Below are 14435 nucleotides of genomic sequence, written 5' to 3'. Positions count from 1 at the left end.
TAGGAGGTTTCTTACAGTGTTCATTCTTTACAGATAGTAATAAAGTGTTTCCTAAGGAGATTATATTTTTAAAATACAGTCCATTTTCCAGGTGTCATGATGTATTCTCAGAGTAATTGTGTTGGTACAATTATTAAATAATATGTTGTTTCCTGCCTGTCTTTGTGGACAGGCTGTTTTCCTTCTGTGGTTATAAAGGTTGTCATGGTTACTTCATCTTGGTTTGTAATTGTATCAAACTCACTCTACTAATTTGAAAGGGATAGGCCTGGAGACTTCAGTTCCTAAGGAAATTAGCTAAGTTTTTTTATTTTAAATTAATATTTAAGCTAAATATTTAATCTATTTAATGTTTATTTCCTTTGAAAGTAGTAAGCATATGTTAAATCACTTTTAAAGCTGTTTAATTTAGCATTTAAGCCTCCTGTCTTCCTCTTTGCCATGCTAGAGAGAAGTGGGTGAGAAATTCACTTATCTACAGCAGTGCTGCCCCTGGATCTGATAGCCAGCCTAATCTCTCTTATCACAAGTCTCATTGATGTTTGCTTAGAAGAGCAGCTGGAAGTCTGCTTTATGTATGGCAACCTTTCATAAAGTTTATTCTTGGTAATAAATCTCCTGGGGTAAGAGCCAGGCTATTATAAGAGACAATCCTCTCTCTGAACAAGAGTATTTTATTTTGTCAGCTGGAGTTAGTATTTGAATATCTTGTGCTTATGACAGTAAGCTGGAGAGTAAGGCAAGCTGTCTCTGAAGGGTATTTTTACACCATCATGAAATTATTGGCTTTTGCTGGAAATGAGAATGCTGCTGTAGGATTGTGATGTGAAGACAACAGTTACTTAAGTTGTTAGTGAACTTAACTTGTGAATTTTTAGTAGTTCAGTGAAAGAAAACATTAAAACTCATTTATAATGTTAAGACCTCATTGAATTTCTTCTGTTGTACATATTTACATCTTATTTTTGAAATTTATTAACTGCTAAAAAATGGTGAACACATCATGTATTCGTTTTCTACTTGCCTTTTGTTAATATGGTATTAGGTATAGAAGCAAATGTTGATTCATCAGTTCAGCTAAGATTTACTGAGCATCTGCTATGTTGCTTTAATGCTTTAGTTATAGCTTTCTTTTTTTAACCATTATCTTGTAGTTTTAATTTGATGCAATGTACTTAATAATCAAGAAATGGAACAAAAAAAGCCAAAATATGTATTTTTTATGATAATGATAAAAATACTGTTGTTGTTTGACCTTATCAAATCATAAGTTACTATGTATACATAATACTTCTACATGCATTATCTAATTGGAACCTTTGGACAGTCATATGAATTAGACAGGGCAGAGGGTGTTAACCCCTTTTATAGATGAGAAAACTGAGGCTAAAATAGATGAAGCGATTTGCCCTCAAGTTACTTGAAGTGGTAAATCTCGAAGTGTTAAAACCCAGATTTTCTAATTTCTTTGTCAAAACAGGAAGATCCTTGTACTAGATTCCCTAAAGAGTCCCATAGAGTATTTTCATTTAGAGTTTATTTTAGACATAGTTTTAAAAAATTTTATTATTTGGTTTCTAACTTGCTGAAAACAAAAATGATCAATTTAAGACTACATGTTAGTGCTAGTCAAATTGCCAGCAACAGTGAGTGATAAGACACCAACAAAGGATGGTGGAGAAAAACTGGGGCAAACATAAATCAAAAAGCATTGAGTCTGGTGTCACTTGGTCAAAGGATGTAAAGCATCATATGTTTTAGTAGATTCCAAGTATTCTCTTTATTACAACATCTTATAATAATTCCCTTAGAAATAATTCATTTGAAAAAATTTATGTGAAGGAAGTCGCATTAAAAATAAAATACTAAATTCTCTATGATCTTGGATAAATGAGACATTACTGTGTTAACCTCATGCTGCTAATATTTGTACAAGTGATATTTTATACTAGTCTAATCACTGCTAATTTTAGTTTGACAGTCTTATAGTATACTAATCAGTTCACTTTGATCTGTTTTCATTGAAATTCACCACTTTAAATTATTTACAACAGCTTTTGTTTCTGACCCTCTTAAATATCAGAGTCCCTGACTTTGGTACAGAAATAATTATCTAGCCCTGACTATGACAAAGGGCCAAGAGGCAACACTTGAAAGTACTGGTCATTAGAGAGGGGTTAAGAGGTAATACCCTTGGGATGACCATTGAGACCTGAAAGTCTGAAACAGGCAGACAGGAATCTTCTACATGTGTAAGAAAAGGAAAAACTCGTTATCTCTCAGAGGCAGATTTTATGCTTTTCTCCTGCTTTCCTCTTTGTTTGTCCTGAGAAGGAGTTGTCCTCTTTTTCCCATAGGTTATCACATTTGGCTTGCTTCCCTAGTTATCTTCATAACAGTGCACTGCAGCTGCTCTGAAGGTAACTTGATTTTAATGAGATTTAATTGATAACCAAATATCGAAAATGAGCAATCAAGTTAGGAAATGAATCCTGGACACTATGTGATATGTGAGCTGTGAATAGGGAAAAATAATGGTTTTGATAATGTATAGAAGTGCTTTGCCTTACTGCACTACAATCAGTGCTTAATTATTCATTGTTCTTGAGGAATTTTTATTAATCTTGCACCTTTGAACCCTAGTGGTGTGGAATATTGAATGTATGTAATGTTAATCTCAAATCCTTACAGAGTTTCCAAATTAAGGAGCAATTAAACTGGTATCTTTTAATGATGAGACTATCTTACTGAATTTTAGTTCTTTGAAAACTGGTAATTTTAGGTAGGTTAACACCAGAATATTTGGTTTCTGATAATACTTGTAACCATGCTGCATAATACATTTTTATGTATTTCTTACATCTTTTATTAGTAATTTGAAAAGAACTTACTTTAAAAAATTTTGTCTTTTTATTTCATAAGTATAAAGTGGAAAAAGGAATACAAAACAATACATACAGGTGATAGTAATGATATATAAATGATGTATGCCTATGAATGAAAAAATTAGAAAACTGAACAGATGTTCAAAGTAGTAACCTCTCTATGGTAGGATTGTGAGCAGTTTTTCTTTGTGCTTTTCTGTACTTTCTAGTTTTTCTAAGATTAAGTATTTTTATAGGAAGAAGTTAAAAACAATATTATGTTCAGAGAATTGAGTATATAATAAGACTCTGTTTTGTTTTTAATTATCATTTGTTAAGAATGTAATTTTCTGGGGTGCCTGGCTAAGTGTCTGCCTTTGGCTCAGGTCATGATCCTAGGATTAAGCCCAGTGCCCTGTGTTGTGCTCCCTGCTCAGCAGGGAGTCTGCTTCTGCCTCTCCCTCTGCTCCCCTTCCCCACCCCACTTGTGCTCTCTTTTCATGCTTTGTCTCTCTCAAAAAAAAAAAAAACAAAAAACACCTTAAAAAAAAAAATGAATGCACTTTCCTTTAAGGGTGAAATTTACTTCAGTAACATAAAAGTTTGCTCTTTTGGAGAGATAATCTTTATTGAGACATTACTGTGTTAACCTCATGCTGCTAATATTTGTACAAGTGATATTTTATACTAATCTAATCACTGGATGAAGCCATCCTATCCCCCTGTGGCTCCTTGTTTATCTGGTGATGTTTGTAGTTAAAGGAGACTTTTATTTTTAAAAAATTCTCTTTGGGGTGCCTGGTTGGCTCATTTGGTGAAGCATCTGACTCTTGCTCTCAGCTCAGGTCTTGGCCTTAGGGTCATGGGTTCAGGCTCCTAGTTGGGCTCCATGCTGAGCGTGGCACCTACTTTAAAAAATGATAAAAATTCCTTCCTCTTTCCAAGTAACATTAGCTTCATAAAGTCTTCAGCTTTCATTGTTTTACCTTTCTTCTTCACTCATTTTTTCATATCTTGACTTCAGACACATGCATGTACTGCATTCTTAAGAAATGTTTATTTCACATAAAAATAAAGCTTCATTGTGAGTACAGGTTGTTTCATTAATTAGAGGTGTGTTACTGAGAATTTGAATGTGGAAATCATTTTAAAATAAGCCATTTTGTGGTGAATAGAGATTGATATTAATAGTTTGGGAATTTATAAATACTTGTGTATACTTTTATAGATAATAATTTAAGAATGATAAATTTGTGTTTGATGAGAGCTTCTGGGTTCATAATGTTCTATTCACTGAAGTCTTATTTAGAAAGGATGAGATAAAAACCAAGGTTAAAAGACATAAAATATAGGATGCTATAAAATGTTTACAGAATCAGAGGATCTTGTTGTCTTAGATTTCTATGTGCTAACTTTTTGCTTTGAATTTTATTAATTTGAACTTAATACCTTTCTCTCCTAAAGCCTAGGTATATTAAAAACTATGTTCATAGTTGGTCCCAGTGTTATTTAAATGTATCTGTGAGGTTTTGGTTCCTTGCATTTAAATTATTTAACTATTTTAAAAGAGACCTATTTTTTAAAATACGATTTTCTTAACTGGGAAAAAAAAAATGATGGGATTGTACTAGTGAGTTTCCAAGAGTCTGTTAATGTATAAAGTGAATTGAGTTATGTAACAGACTATTTTTTCTATGAGAGGTTTTTAGTGCTTCATTTTTCAGACCAGGTTTCTTTCTCTATGTGCCTCGGGCAGTTAAGCTTACACAATTCTCTTGATGATTTGGGGACATTTTTATATTAAATGTATTTTAAAGTAAAATTAAAAAGTGAGTGTGCATGTGTGTATTTGTGTGTGTGTGTATGTGTGTTTAAACCAGGCATATTAAGAGTACTTTTACCATTGTTGAAGGCAGCTTGGTCTATACCCCCAGATTCCTGAAGGAATTTGCATGTATTCTTTATTGTTAGGGCCTCCTGGTGTGGCAAAGTCTAAGAAACTGCTTGAATGGATGGGTTGGTGGTGCCATCCATAAATAGTAGTTATACAGTCATGCTTATTTTAATTGAGATTAAGAGACAAATATGAATTTAATTCTTTTTTTACAGTTTTTAGAAGAAAGTTTCAGACATCTGCAAAATTAGACATGTAGTATATTGGTCATCCATGTAACCATGATTGAGCTTCAGCAAATATCACCTCATGCCAATCTTTAGGAATTTAATTTTATGTATATTTGCTCAAATTTGCCAAGATAAGCATCTGTAAGGTCAAGGTACTGACATCAGAAGCATTTCTGAACAAAGATGTTGCAGTTGGTGGGTGGGTATGACTGTGTTCAGCTGTTGTATAAGCTTGCATAAATAGTATCATCTTGACTTTAATCTTTCGGTTGTTCAGAGGTAGCGTGCATATTTCTGCTTAACCCCTGGAAACTTGCCAAAATCATTTGTATCCTCTCCATCCTTGTTACCTTAACCCTGAATAGTTTATGAGTAAAAGCAGTAAGTTGATGTTAGGAGCCTGTTGAACTAGAAGAGATTATGCTGAGTGAAATAAGTCAAGCAGTCACTTATCATATGGTTTCACTTACTTGTGGAGCACAAGGAATAACACGGAAGACATTGGGAGATGGAGAGAAGTGAGTGGGGGGAAATCAGAGAGAGACTGTGGACTCTGAGAAACAAACTGAGGGTTTTGGAGGGGAGGGAGGGTGCGGGGTTGGGTGAGCCTGGTGGTGGGTATTATGGAGGGCACATATTGCATGGAGCACTGGGTGTTGTGCATAAACAATGAATTTTGGAACACTGAAAAAAATTAAATCAAAAAAATAAAATCACTAGAAACTTGTTTAGCGTACAAAGGAATAAAACTCTTACCAAAGAACTCTAATGTTTAAGTCCAAGTCACAAAAAGAGATTTTAGAATTTGACCATGTTGTTCTACTATAGGGGATTAATACTTTGAGAAACTTCTGAGAGACTAAAAGTTCTCAGAAGCTAACCTTTCCAGCACTCTGGTTCACCATTGTTTCCTCCAACCAAATATTACACTTCTTGTGATGGCCTAAATTTTTGCAAAAACAAAACAAAAAAGGGAACATCTTCATTTTCAATTTAAAAAACTTCTGAGAATTATCTCGTTAATGTTTTGGATGCTGTAAAATCTGTTTCGCTTTACAAACATGAGAACATAGACTCAGAGAGACCTGAATTCAGATCTTGGCTGGCCTTACTTACTTTATACACTTTATAAACATGAGAACATAGACAGACCTGAATTCAGATCTCAGCTGGCCTTAATTACTTATCCTCTCCAAATCTCACTTGTTCAAATGTAAAATGGGGATATGGATTGTTGTGTGAAGTAAATGAAATAATACATTTAACTTTTGTTATCTTGAGGTGTAATTTGCTCTCTATGATTGAATAGATGTATATCCTGAGTTAAGTCGTGGATGGATTTGTATAGCTGAAATTGGGAAAGTACTATTTATAATTACTAGGATAGTTACAAAGGAGAGCTAATTTTTACTTTGTTATAACTAGTTTTCTGACTAGTAGGTGTAAGATGGAAAGATATAATAGAAGATCTAGAGATATAATGGAAGATCTAAAGATAGAAAATGTTCTCTGAACAAATAGTGTATTGGAACAAAGCATTGGAAAAAAAATCATGCCTTACGGTTTGTTTCTTACCAAATAATTACAGCAAACTCTGGCTTGTTCTATTCTAACTGCACTATTGAGTGAATTCTCAAGTTCAAGTAAAACTAGCAACATTGGACTCAGTATGGAATTCCATGGTAACTGCAAAAGAGTTTTTCAGGTACTGGTATTTTTATGTTTTATTAGATTGTTAACATTTTACCATCTGTTCCTAATGGAGTGAGAACATTTATTTTATCTAATTGAATGGTGGCCTGTACTTGAAGATTTGTGTTATGATTTCATAGCATTTAATAAAGGATAAAGATAAGATAGGATAAAGATTTGGCAAACATAGTTGACAATTTTAGATTTCTTGTTTAATTCTAGTCTTTAAAAAAAAAGGAAATACCACTCCAAAGATCCTTAGATTACTTATTTTGTTCTTATTGCATTTAGACGTAACTAATTCAATTGGTAGGATTTTGCTGGCCTTAAAATAGGCCTGGCAGAATGCCAATGAGGGCCATGTATTTAAAATGTTATTGCAGATGGTGTGGGCTCTTTGTCTCATATGTATTGTTTGGCTCTGAAGTAAAGTTATGTGAAGGCATTGGCTTAAATCCGAGGGCTCTGCACTAAACAACTGACCCATCCAGCTCTCTAGTAGTTGTCAAAGACTGAGCTTCTTTATGGAGTAGCATTTATATTATAGTAGATGCATTCAAACGGGTGTTACTTGAAAGCATACTTGTGATATAAATTATGAGCAGGCCTGAAAATGGAAAATGTTCTTAAAGAGGTAATGTTTTTCCTTGAAAATTTTAAGGTTTTTGTTTATCTCACTTTATGGTTCTTAAATGGTATACATTTTGAATAAGCTTTTGATTGAAAAATACATGTGATTTATTTATTATAGGAAGAAGACCTTCGTCAGATCTTCATGTTAACGGTTGAAGTTCTTCAGGAGTTCAGCAGGCGGGAAAACCTCAATGCTCAGATGTCTTCGGTATTTCAACGTTACCTTGCACTCGCCAATCAAGTCTTGAGCTGGAACTTTCTTCCTCCAAATTATATCCTTTTAACAACTGAAGAGTTTATTTGTGGTAATTTTCATAGATGACTTAATTTTGGCTAAAAGACTTCATCTCTGTAGATTTATAAAGCATGTTGTTGAAAAGAAATGAGCTTTTTTAGAAATGGAATTAATTTTTTTTTTCATTTTCCAGTACACAGTGCAGTGGACTACTTAGAGGTTTTAAAATTTCATTTATAACTTTGTAGAAGAGAGTCAAATAAATGGAAGCATTTAGTGGATAAGGGTGTTATTGCTAACTAAGGAATAGCAGTGTTCCTTAGGAAGGAAAAGGAAGAAGGTGGGAAGCAAATTTTTGTCAAGAAACTGAATCATTTCCTCCATCTAACATGTGATTACATTGGATTTTTTTGGCTGACTTTCCTTAAGTCTAATTTGGCATTCTCTAATTTGATCTTTTTGGTTGCAGATGTAAATATTAAGGTAGTGGTATGTTTATTCTGTGAAGACCTTTTTTAATGTAAAAATATTAAACTTTTATTTCTAGATAGTTATGAATAACACAAAATAAGTTTAAATGGGTTATGTTGTATGTACGTGTGTGCTTTTTAAAAAATCAGTTACTGAAGTTGAAAAATTTGTATTTCTGAGTTTAAGGTTTATGATTTGCTTTCTAGAACATTTGCTGCCTATTGATAGATTGAAAGCAGTAATAGCTGGTGTCTCTTCATCTTTATCATAATTGAATCAGACAAATCTAGGTTCAGCAAATTTAAGCGAATTATTTAACATCACTGAGACTTGGTTTTTCCAGATATTAAATGGGGATATGGAATTGTTGAGTGAATTGAATGTAGCAATACACTTAAAACACTCAGGAGTTAGCTAGTATTTATTCAGCTTTAATAGTTTACTTAAATGAAGACGCTCATCAGCTGTCTGTGTTATGTTCCTTTTTCTTGACCTAATATATAAGAAATTTAATTTAACTTCTACATGTCTTTAATAAGTCTTTTCTTGGGGGCCTGAGTATAGGGGGTTAGGGAATCTATTAAGGAGAAAAAGACAAAATGACAAGCATATAGGAAATACATATTCACCCATACCAGAAATTTAAGATGAGACTCATCTTTATTCCAACAGAGCCAACAGTTGCTACATTCATATACTAGAAATTACCTACTGTTTTTGGCTGGTAATATTGTGGGATTTTAAAGGGGCTAAGTGGGGTTAGGTACAACATTATCTTCTATTTTCAAGTTAATACAGTTCTGTAGAAAACTAACTAAAATATATAGGGTATTGAGTCTCTGACTCAGACCTTGAGTTCTCCAGTTTTCTTTCCTCAAGGCAGACATGGTCAACTACTGCTCTGTGGGGCAGAGCTTACAGGGATGTTAATCACTTTCTGCTTTTATCCGTGTTCTCTAATCATTTTTCTACTCATTATTAATTTTATATCTTCAGTACATTCTTTTTGGTTGTTAAAAAGGCACATATTTTCTTAGGTTTACTTTTTAAAAAATTTCCCCTATGAGTGTTGCAATATAATTTTTGCTCCAGTTTTTGTTAGTAAAAAGAAAGATGTTGAAAAACTTTGAGACAGATTTAAAAAGTAGCAGGCCATATGGAGCTATCAAAACATTAATTATATATGTAGGGAAAATCAACAAAAGTTACACTGCATATATTGGAGCCAATTTTAAAATCTCTGTTTTAGGGGAAAAAGTAGTTGGCTGAAGAGTGACTATTTTGTAAAGGGAAACAGTGCTGTGGGAGTTTGGAAACAAAGTTTGTCTAAAGATACACACATAAAATATTTTCATAAAGTATTTAGATAAAGCTTTGGAAAACCTGTCATCTGAAAATAATAAGCACAACTACAGTGTTCCCAAAGGAAATAATTCCTTGTTTAAAGAAAAGTAGGTCTTGATCTTGACCTTCAGATATTCTACTTCATGGCATACAGATAAATTCATATCTGATCAGAGATGTTTGCATAGTAGCCATTTGTTGGCCACTTGAACTCTAGTCCAGTATCCCTTCCTGTAAGTGGATTAGTTTTAAATGTAGGAAAAAGAGCATGGCAATGGAGTTAAACTAAGCTATACTTTTAGTGCTAATTAGGGATCAGTTTCAAGGAACCCAATTCTAATATAATTTCTAATCTTGGCTATTCCTTGGTAATCGATTTAATCATTGGGAAGGGAACTGGATAATTATTTAGCTTTGTACCTTGAAGAGGATCTACAGATGAAATTTAACTTAGTTAATATAAAATGGTTGGCTTTTTAAAAAATGATTTATCTTTTAAGGTAGAAGAATAGCTAGTAGACCTTGTAAAGTGTGTATTATGTATCAAATATATTCTATCATTTAGAATGGTATCACGTTAAATGAGGCTATGTTAAATTGCCAATATCAGTCTCTATTCATAATTTTTTGTAATATGCTTTTCTCTTTTGCGTCCTTTTATTTTGATGTAATTCTAAACATACAGAGATACTGTAAGAGTAATTCAAAGAATTGGCATGTGTCCTAATACCAATATTCACCAGTTGAGAACATTTTGTCCCTTTATTTTTCTTTCTATTTCTTTCTGTTTCTACATAAGCATAATTTTCTATTGTAAGAATATACCACATTTCTATGTAATCACGGATCAGTTGATTCATAGTTGGGTTGTTTCAGCTTTTTGGTTATTATGAATAATGCTGCTGCTATGAACATTCATGTTTGGACTTATATTTTCATTTCTCTGGGATACCTGGGGGATAGAATTGCTGCTGGATCATATGGAAACTCTGTGTTTAATCTTTTTTTTTTTTTTTTAAGATTTTATTTATTTATTTGACAAACAGATCACAAGTAGGCAGAGAGGCAGGCAGAAAGAGAAGGGGGAAGCAGGCTCCCCGTTGAGCAGAAAGCCCGATGTGTGGCTCGATCCCAGGACCCTAAAATCATGACCTGAGCTGAAGGCAGAGGCTTAACCCACTGAGCCACCAAGGCGCCCCTCTGTTTAATCTTTTGAGGAGTTGCCAAGCTGTTTGCTAAAGTGGCTGTACAATTTCACATTCCCACCGACATTATATGAGGTTTCCAATTTCTCCACATCCTGGTCAACACTTGTTATTTGTCTGTTTATAGCTATCCTATTTTATATGAAGTGGTATTTCATTGTGATTTTGATTTGCCTTACCCTGATGGTTAATGTATTAAACATCTTTTTATGTGATTGTGGGCCATTTGTGTATCTACTTTGGAAAAAATGCCTATTGAAGTCCTTGTCTGTTTTTTAATTGGCTTATTTGTATGTTTAAATTTGAATTGTAATAGTTCTTTATATATTCTGGATACAGGTCCCTTGACAGATACATGATGTTCAAATATGTCCTCCATTTCTCAGAGGACGATATCCTTTGAAACACAAGTTTTGAATTTTGATGATGTCCAGTTTATTTATTTTTTATTTTATTGTCATATCTCATAGCCCAGTCCAAGGTCATGAAGATTTATGCCTGTGTCTTCTTCTACGACTGGCTTCTTACATACAGACTCTTCATATTGAATTACATACAGACCCTTCATATTGAAGACTTTGATCCATTTTGAATTAAGTTTTATGTATGATATGAGAAAGTGATCAGGCTTATTCTTTTGCGTGTGGATATCCAGGTATCCCAACAGATAACTGACCATTGATTAGAAAGATAGAAGAGTCTGGGGGAGTAGGAAGTACCTGAGATATGTCATGGTGGTGAATGATGACTATATCTATTAATATGTAACTTAATTGCCCTAACATGAATTTTTAACTTGGAATGCCAAAAGGATTGATAGGAGAAATTATTCATATCAATCTGTAAGGTTAAATATGCATGCTTAACCTCTAAATTTGTATTTACATAGATATTTGTTGAAAAAGGAAATGATTGTAGACCAAAATATGTATTAGATTGCCTGGAAGGAAATTTTGTATAGTCGGCTGCTGAAGCTTTTGGAAATTTCTTACAGAGAAGTACGTAAATTTTGACTATAAAAATGTTATCTTGAAAGCCAGTTGAGGCTAACTCAGCAGTGGAGCTAGGATATTCAGAGAGGTATTAATGAAAAGAATACACTAATTGAATATTTAGATATTTATTCATATTTAAGAGTATACAGTAATTTATTTTGCAATGATCTTAGGTCAAGATTAATGTACATACATAGAGTTTCACTGAAGAAATCATAACTCTACAGCAGTGGCTCTTAGTTGGGGTGATTTTGCACAGTTGGGACATTCGGCAATGCCTGGAGATGTATTTGGTTATCACTTCTAGGAGAGTGTTACTGGCAGCTGGTGGGTAGAGGCCAGGGTTACTGCTAGACATCTGCAGTGCACAGGATGGCTCCCACAGGAAGCAGTTATTGTGCTCAAAATGTGATCAGTAGTGATCCCTACAAAAACATTTATGTGAATGTACTTAGCAGTATTATTTATCATGGGCAAAAAGTAGAAATGACCCAAGTAGCCATCAACTGATGAATGGATATATGTGGTTTACCCACATTATAGACTATTATTTAACAACAAAAAAGGAATGCCGATAACTGATAAATGCAGCAGCATGGATACAGCTTGGAAACAACATACATCTTAAATGAAGGAAATCATTCACAAAAAACCACATGTGCAATTCCAGAGTAGGCAGACCTATGGAAACGAAGATTAGTGGTTATCTAGAGCTGGGACGGTTGGAAGGAAACAGGAAGTGATGGCTTAAGTGGATGGGGCTTCTTTCTAGATGATGAGAATGTTCTAAAATTATATCATGGTGATGGTTGCATAACTCTGAATATACTAAAAACCACTGAATTGTACCATTAATGAGTAAATTATGTAGTATGTAAATTAAGTCTCAAGGCTTTAGAAATACCAGTCATGCCAAGGGTAGAAATCTTGCCATACAGGTTGACTGCCTACTGTCGTAGAATGTTATAGAGGGAGATTAATGATAAAGTCTTGAGAGATACTCCTTTTATGGGACCCTTAAAGGGAATGAGAATGATTGAAAGAGAAGCAGAGTAGATTGATGGTAGAAATTTTGGGTACCACAGCAATAGTAAAAAACAGGAAGAAGCAAAAGAGATTGAGCAGGACAGTTCAGACAAACAGAGGGAATAGCTAGGCAAGGGAGTCTGGGAAGCAAAGTTAGATCAGTGTTTCAAAAAATAAAGGTTGTAGACATGCTCTGTTACTGATAAGGAAGATGTAGATTGGGTGTCAGGGCACAGATAGTCATGTGGAGATCTGTTTATTTGAGTACCAGGTGGGTGGGGTATTGCCCAAAAGCCGTTTTGGTGATTGACTAGTGATTGGTAATTGAGGTAGAAAGTGTAGGTATTGGGTGTCTGGGTGGCTTAGTGGGTTAAAGCCTCTGCCTTCAGCTTAGGTCATGGTCTGAGGGTCCTGGGATCGAGTCCCACATTGGGCTCCCTGCTCATTGGGGAGCCTGCTTCCCCCCTCCACTCTCTGACTGCCTCTCTACCTACTTGTGATCTCTGTCTTTCAAATAAATTTAAAAAAAAAGAAAGTGTAGGTATTTCTTGGACCGTGAACTGTGAGAAATTGAGTGACAGTTTGAGACAGTTAAAGGTTTGAGACAGTTGAATGTTTAAGACAGTTGTACTTGATGCTTTGGAGAGATGAACCTGTTTATTACCCAAGGGGAAGAAATAAGAATTGAATCGTAGTGCTAGTGAGGCCAATGATAGGAATGTTTAGATAGCCCAACCTGCAACTGAGGTAGTGAGGAAAATAATAAGGTGGAGGATATATGGCATGCCTACCATCATGATCCAAGATTCTTAGCCATTAAATGCTGGTTTGATCAGCTTTGTCCAGGTTTGCTCAAAAGTAGAGGAGTAAAAGTGGTAGAAATCAGTATATGATGAAATTTTTAAGTGTGTGTGTGTGTGTGTGTCTGAAAAAATGTATAAGCCATTGTCAAGTTTCTTCTTCGGTCCTTTTTTTTTTTTTTTTTTTTTTTTTTTTTTTTTTTAAAGATTTTATTTATTTGACAGACAGAGATCACAAGTAGGCAGAGAGGCAGGCAGAGAGAGAGAGAGAGAGGAGGAAGCAGGCTTCCTGCTGAGCAGAGAGCCCGATGTGGGACTCGATCCCAGGACCCTGAGATCATGACCTGAGCCGAAGGCAGCGGCTTAACCCACTGAGCCACCCAGGTGCCCCCCTTCTTCGGTCCTTTTTTGTTTGTTTGTTTGTTTGTTTTGTTTTTTCCTCAAACTATTCTCTGTTTATACCTGATATTTTCACTTTAAAAGAAATTCTGGCACACCTGGGTGGCTCAGTGGGTTAAAGCCTCTGCCTTCGGCTTAGGTCATGATCTCAGGGTCCCTGAATCGGGCTCTCTGCTCAGCAAGGAGCCTGCTTCCCTCTCACTCTTTGCCTTGCCACTTAGCCTACTTGTGATCTTTGTCTGCCAAATAAATAAAGAAATAAACTCTTAAAAAAAAAAAAAAAAGGTCAGTCTGTAAAGTCATTAATCAGCGTATGAAGTAGTTTATGTATTATCCTTCCAGCGGTATTTCTGTTTTACAAGGAACGTATCTAGGAGAATCAGCAAGAAGAATTTCTGACTTCAGGCTGTTGGAAGGGAAGGTTATGTTGAGAATTGTCCCTCAGTCCTGGGTGATAATTGAGTCTCCTGAATTACATGTTAACCTATACTATAATATTTTGAAAAATATTAGTAGTTGAACTTATAAACTTGGTAGTTCTTATGTCTGTCTTCTTGCCTGTGACATCCTGTTATTACCCCATTATACATAACTATAGTTACTTAGAACCATGATAGCCAGTAGAGCTTTTGGCTATAGGAGAAAGT

General features: G+C 34.6%; 1 protein-coding gene across 4 annotated transcripts in view; it reads left to right on the top strand.

Annotated features, from left to right (window-relative positions):
• XPO4 (exportin 4) overlaps positions 1 to 14435 on the top strand; it is a 123261-nt gene that overhangs the window by 42554 nt on the left and 66272 nt on the right. For all 4 annotated transcript variants that reach the window (XM_004774330.3, XM_004774332.3, XM_004774331.3 and 1 more), the window contains 2 exons: positions 6577 to 6693; positions 7432 to 7585. In XM_004774330.3, the coding sequence (XP_004774387.2) occupies positions 6577 to 6693; positions 7432 to 7585 (271 nt within the window). The remainder of the gene's footprint in view (positions 1 to 6576; positions 6694 to 7431; positions 7586 to 14435) is intronic.

Source organism: Mustela putorius, unplaced genomic scaffold (genome assembly GCF_011764305.1).
Source record: "Mustela putorius furo isolate JIRA1106 unplaced genomic scaffold, ASM1176430v1.1 tig00004035_pilon_pilon_pilon, whole genome shotgun sequence".
Classification (NCBI taxonomy): Eukaryota; Metazoa; Chordata; class Mammalia; order Carnivora; family Mustelidae; genus Mustela; species Mustela putorius.
The sequence above is the reverse complement of the archived record's forward strand: the minus strand, read 5'-3'. Positions and strand labels throughout refer to the sequence as shown.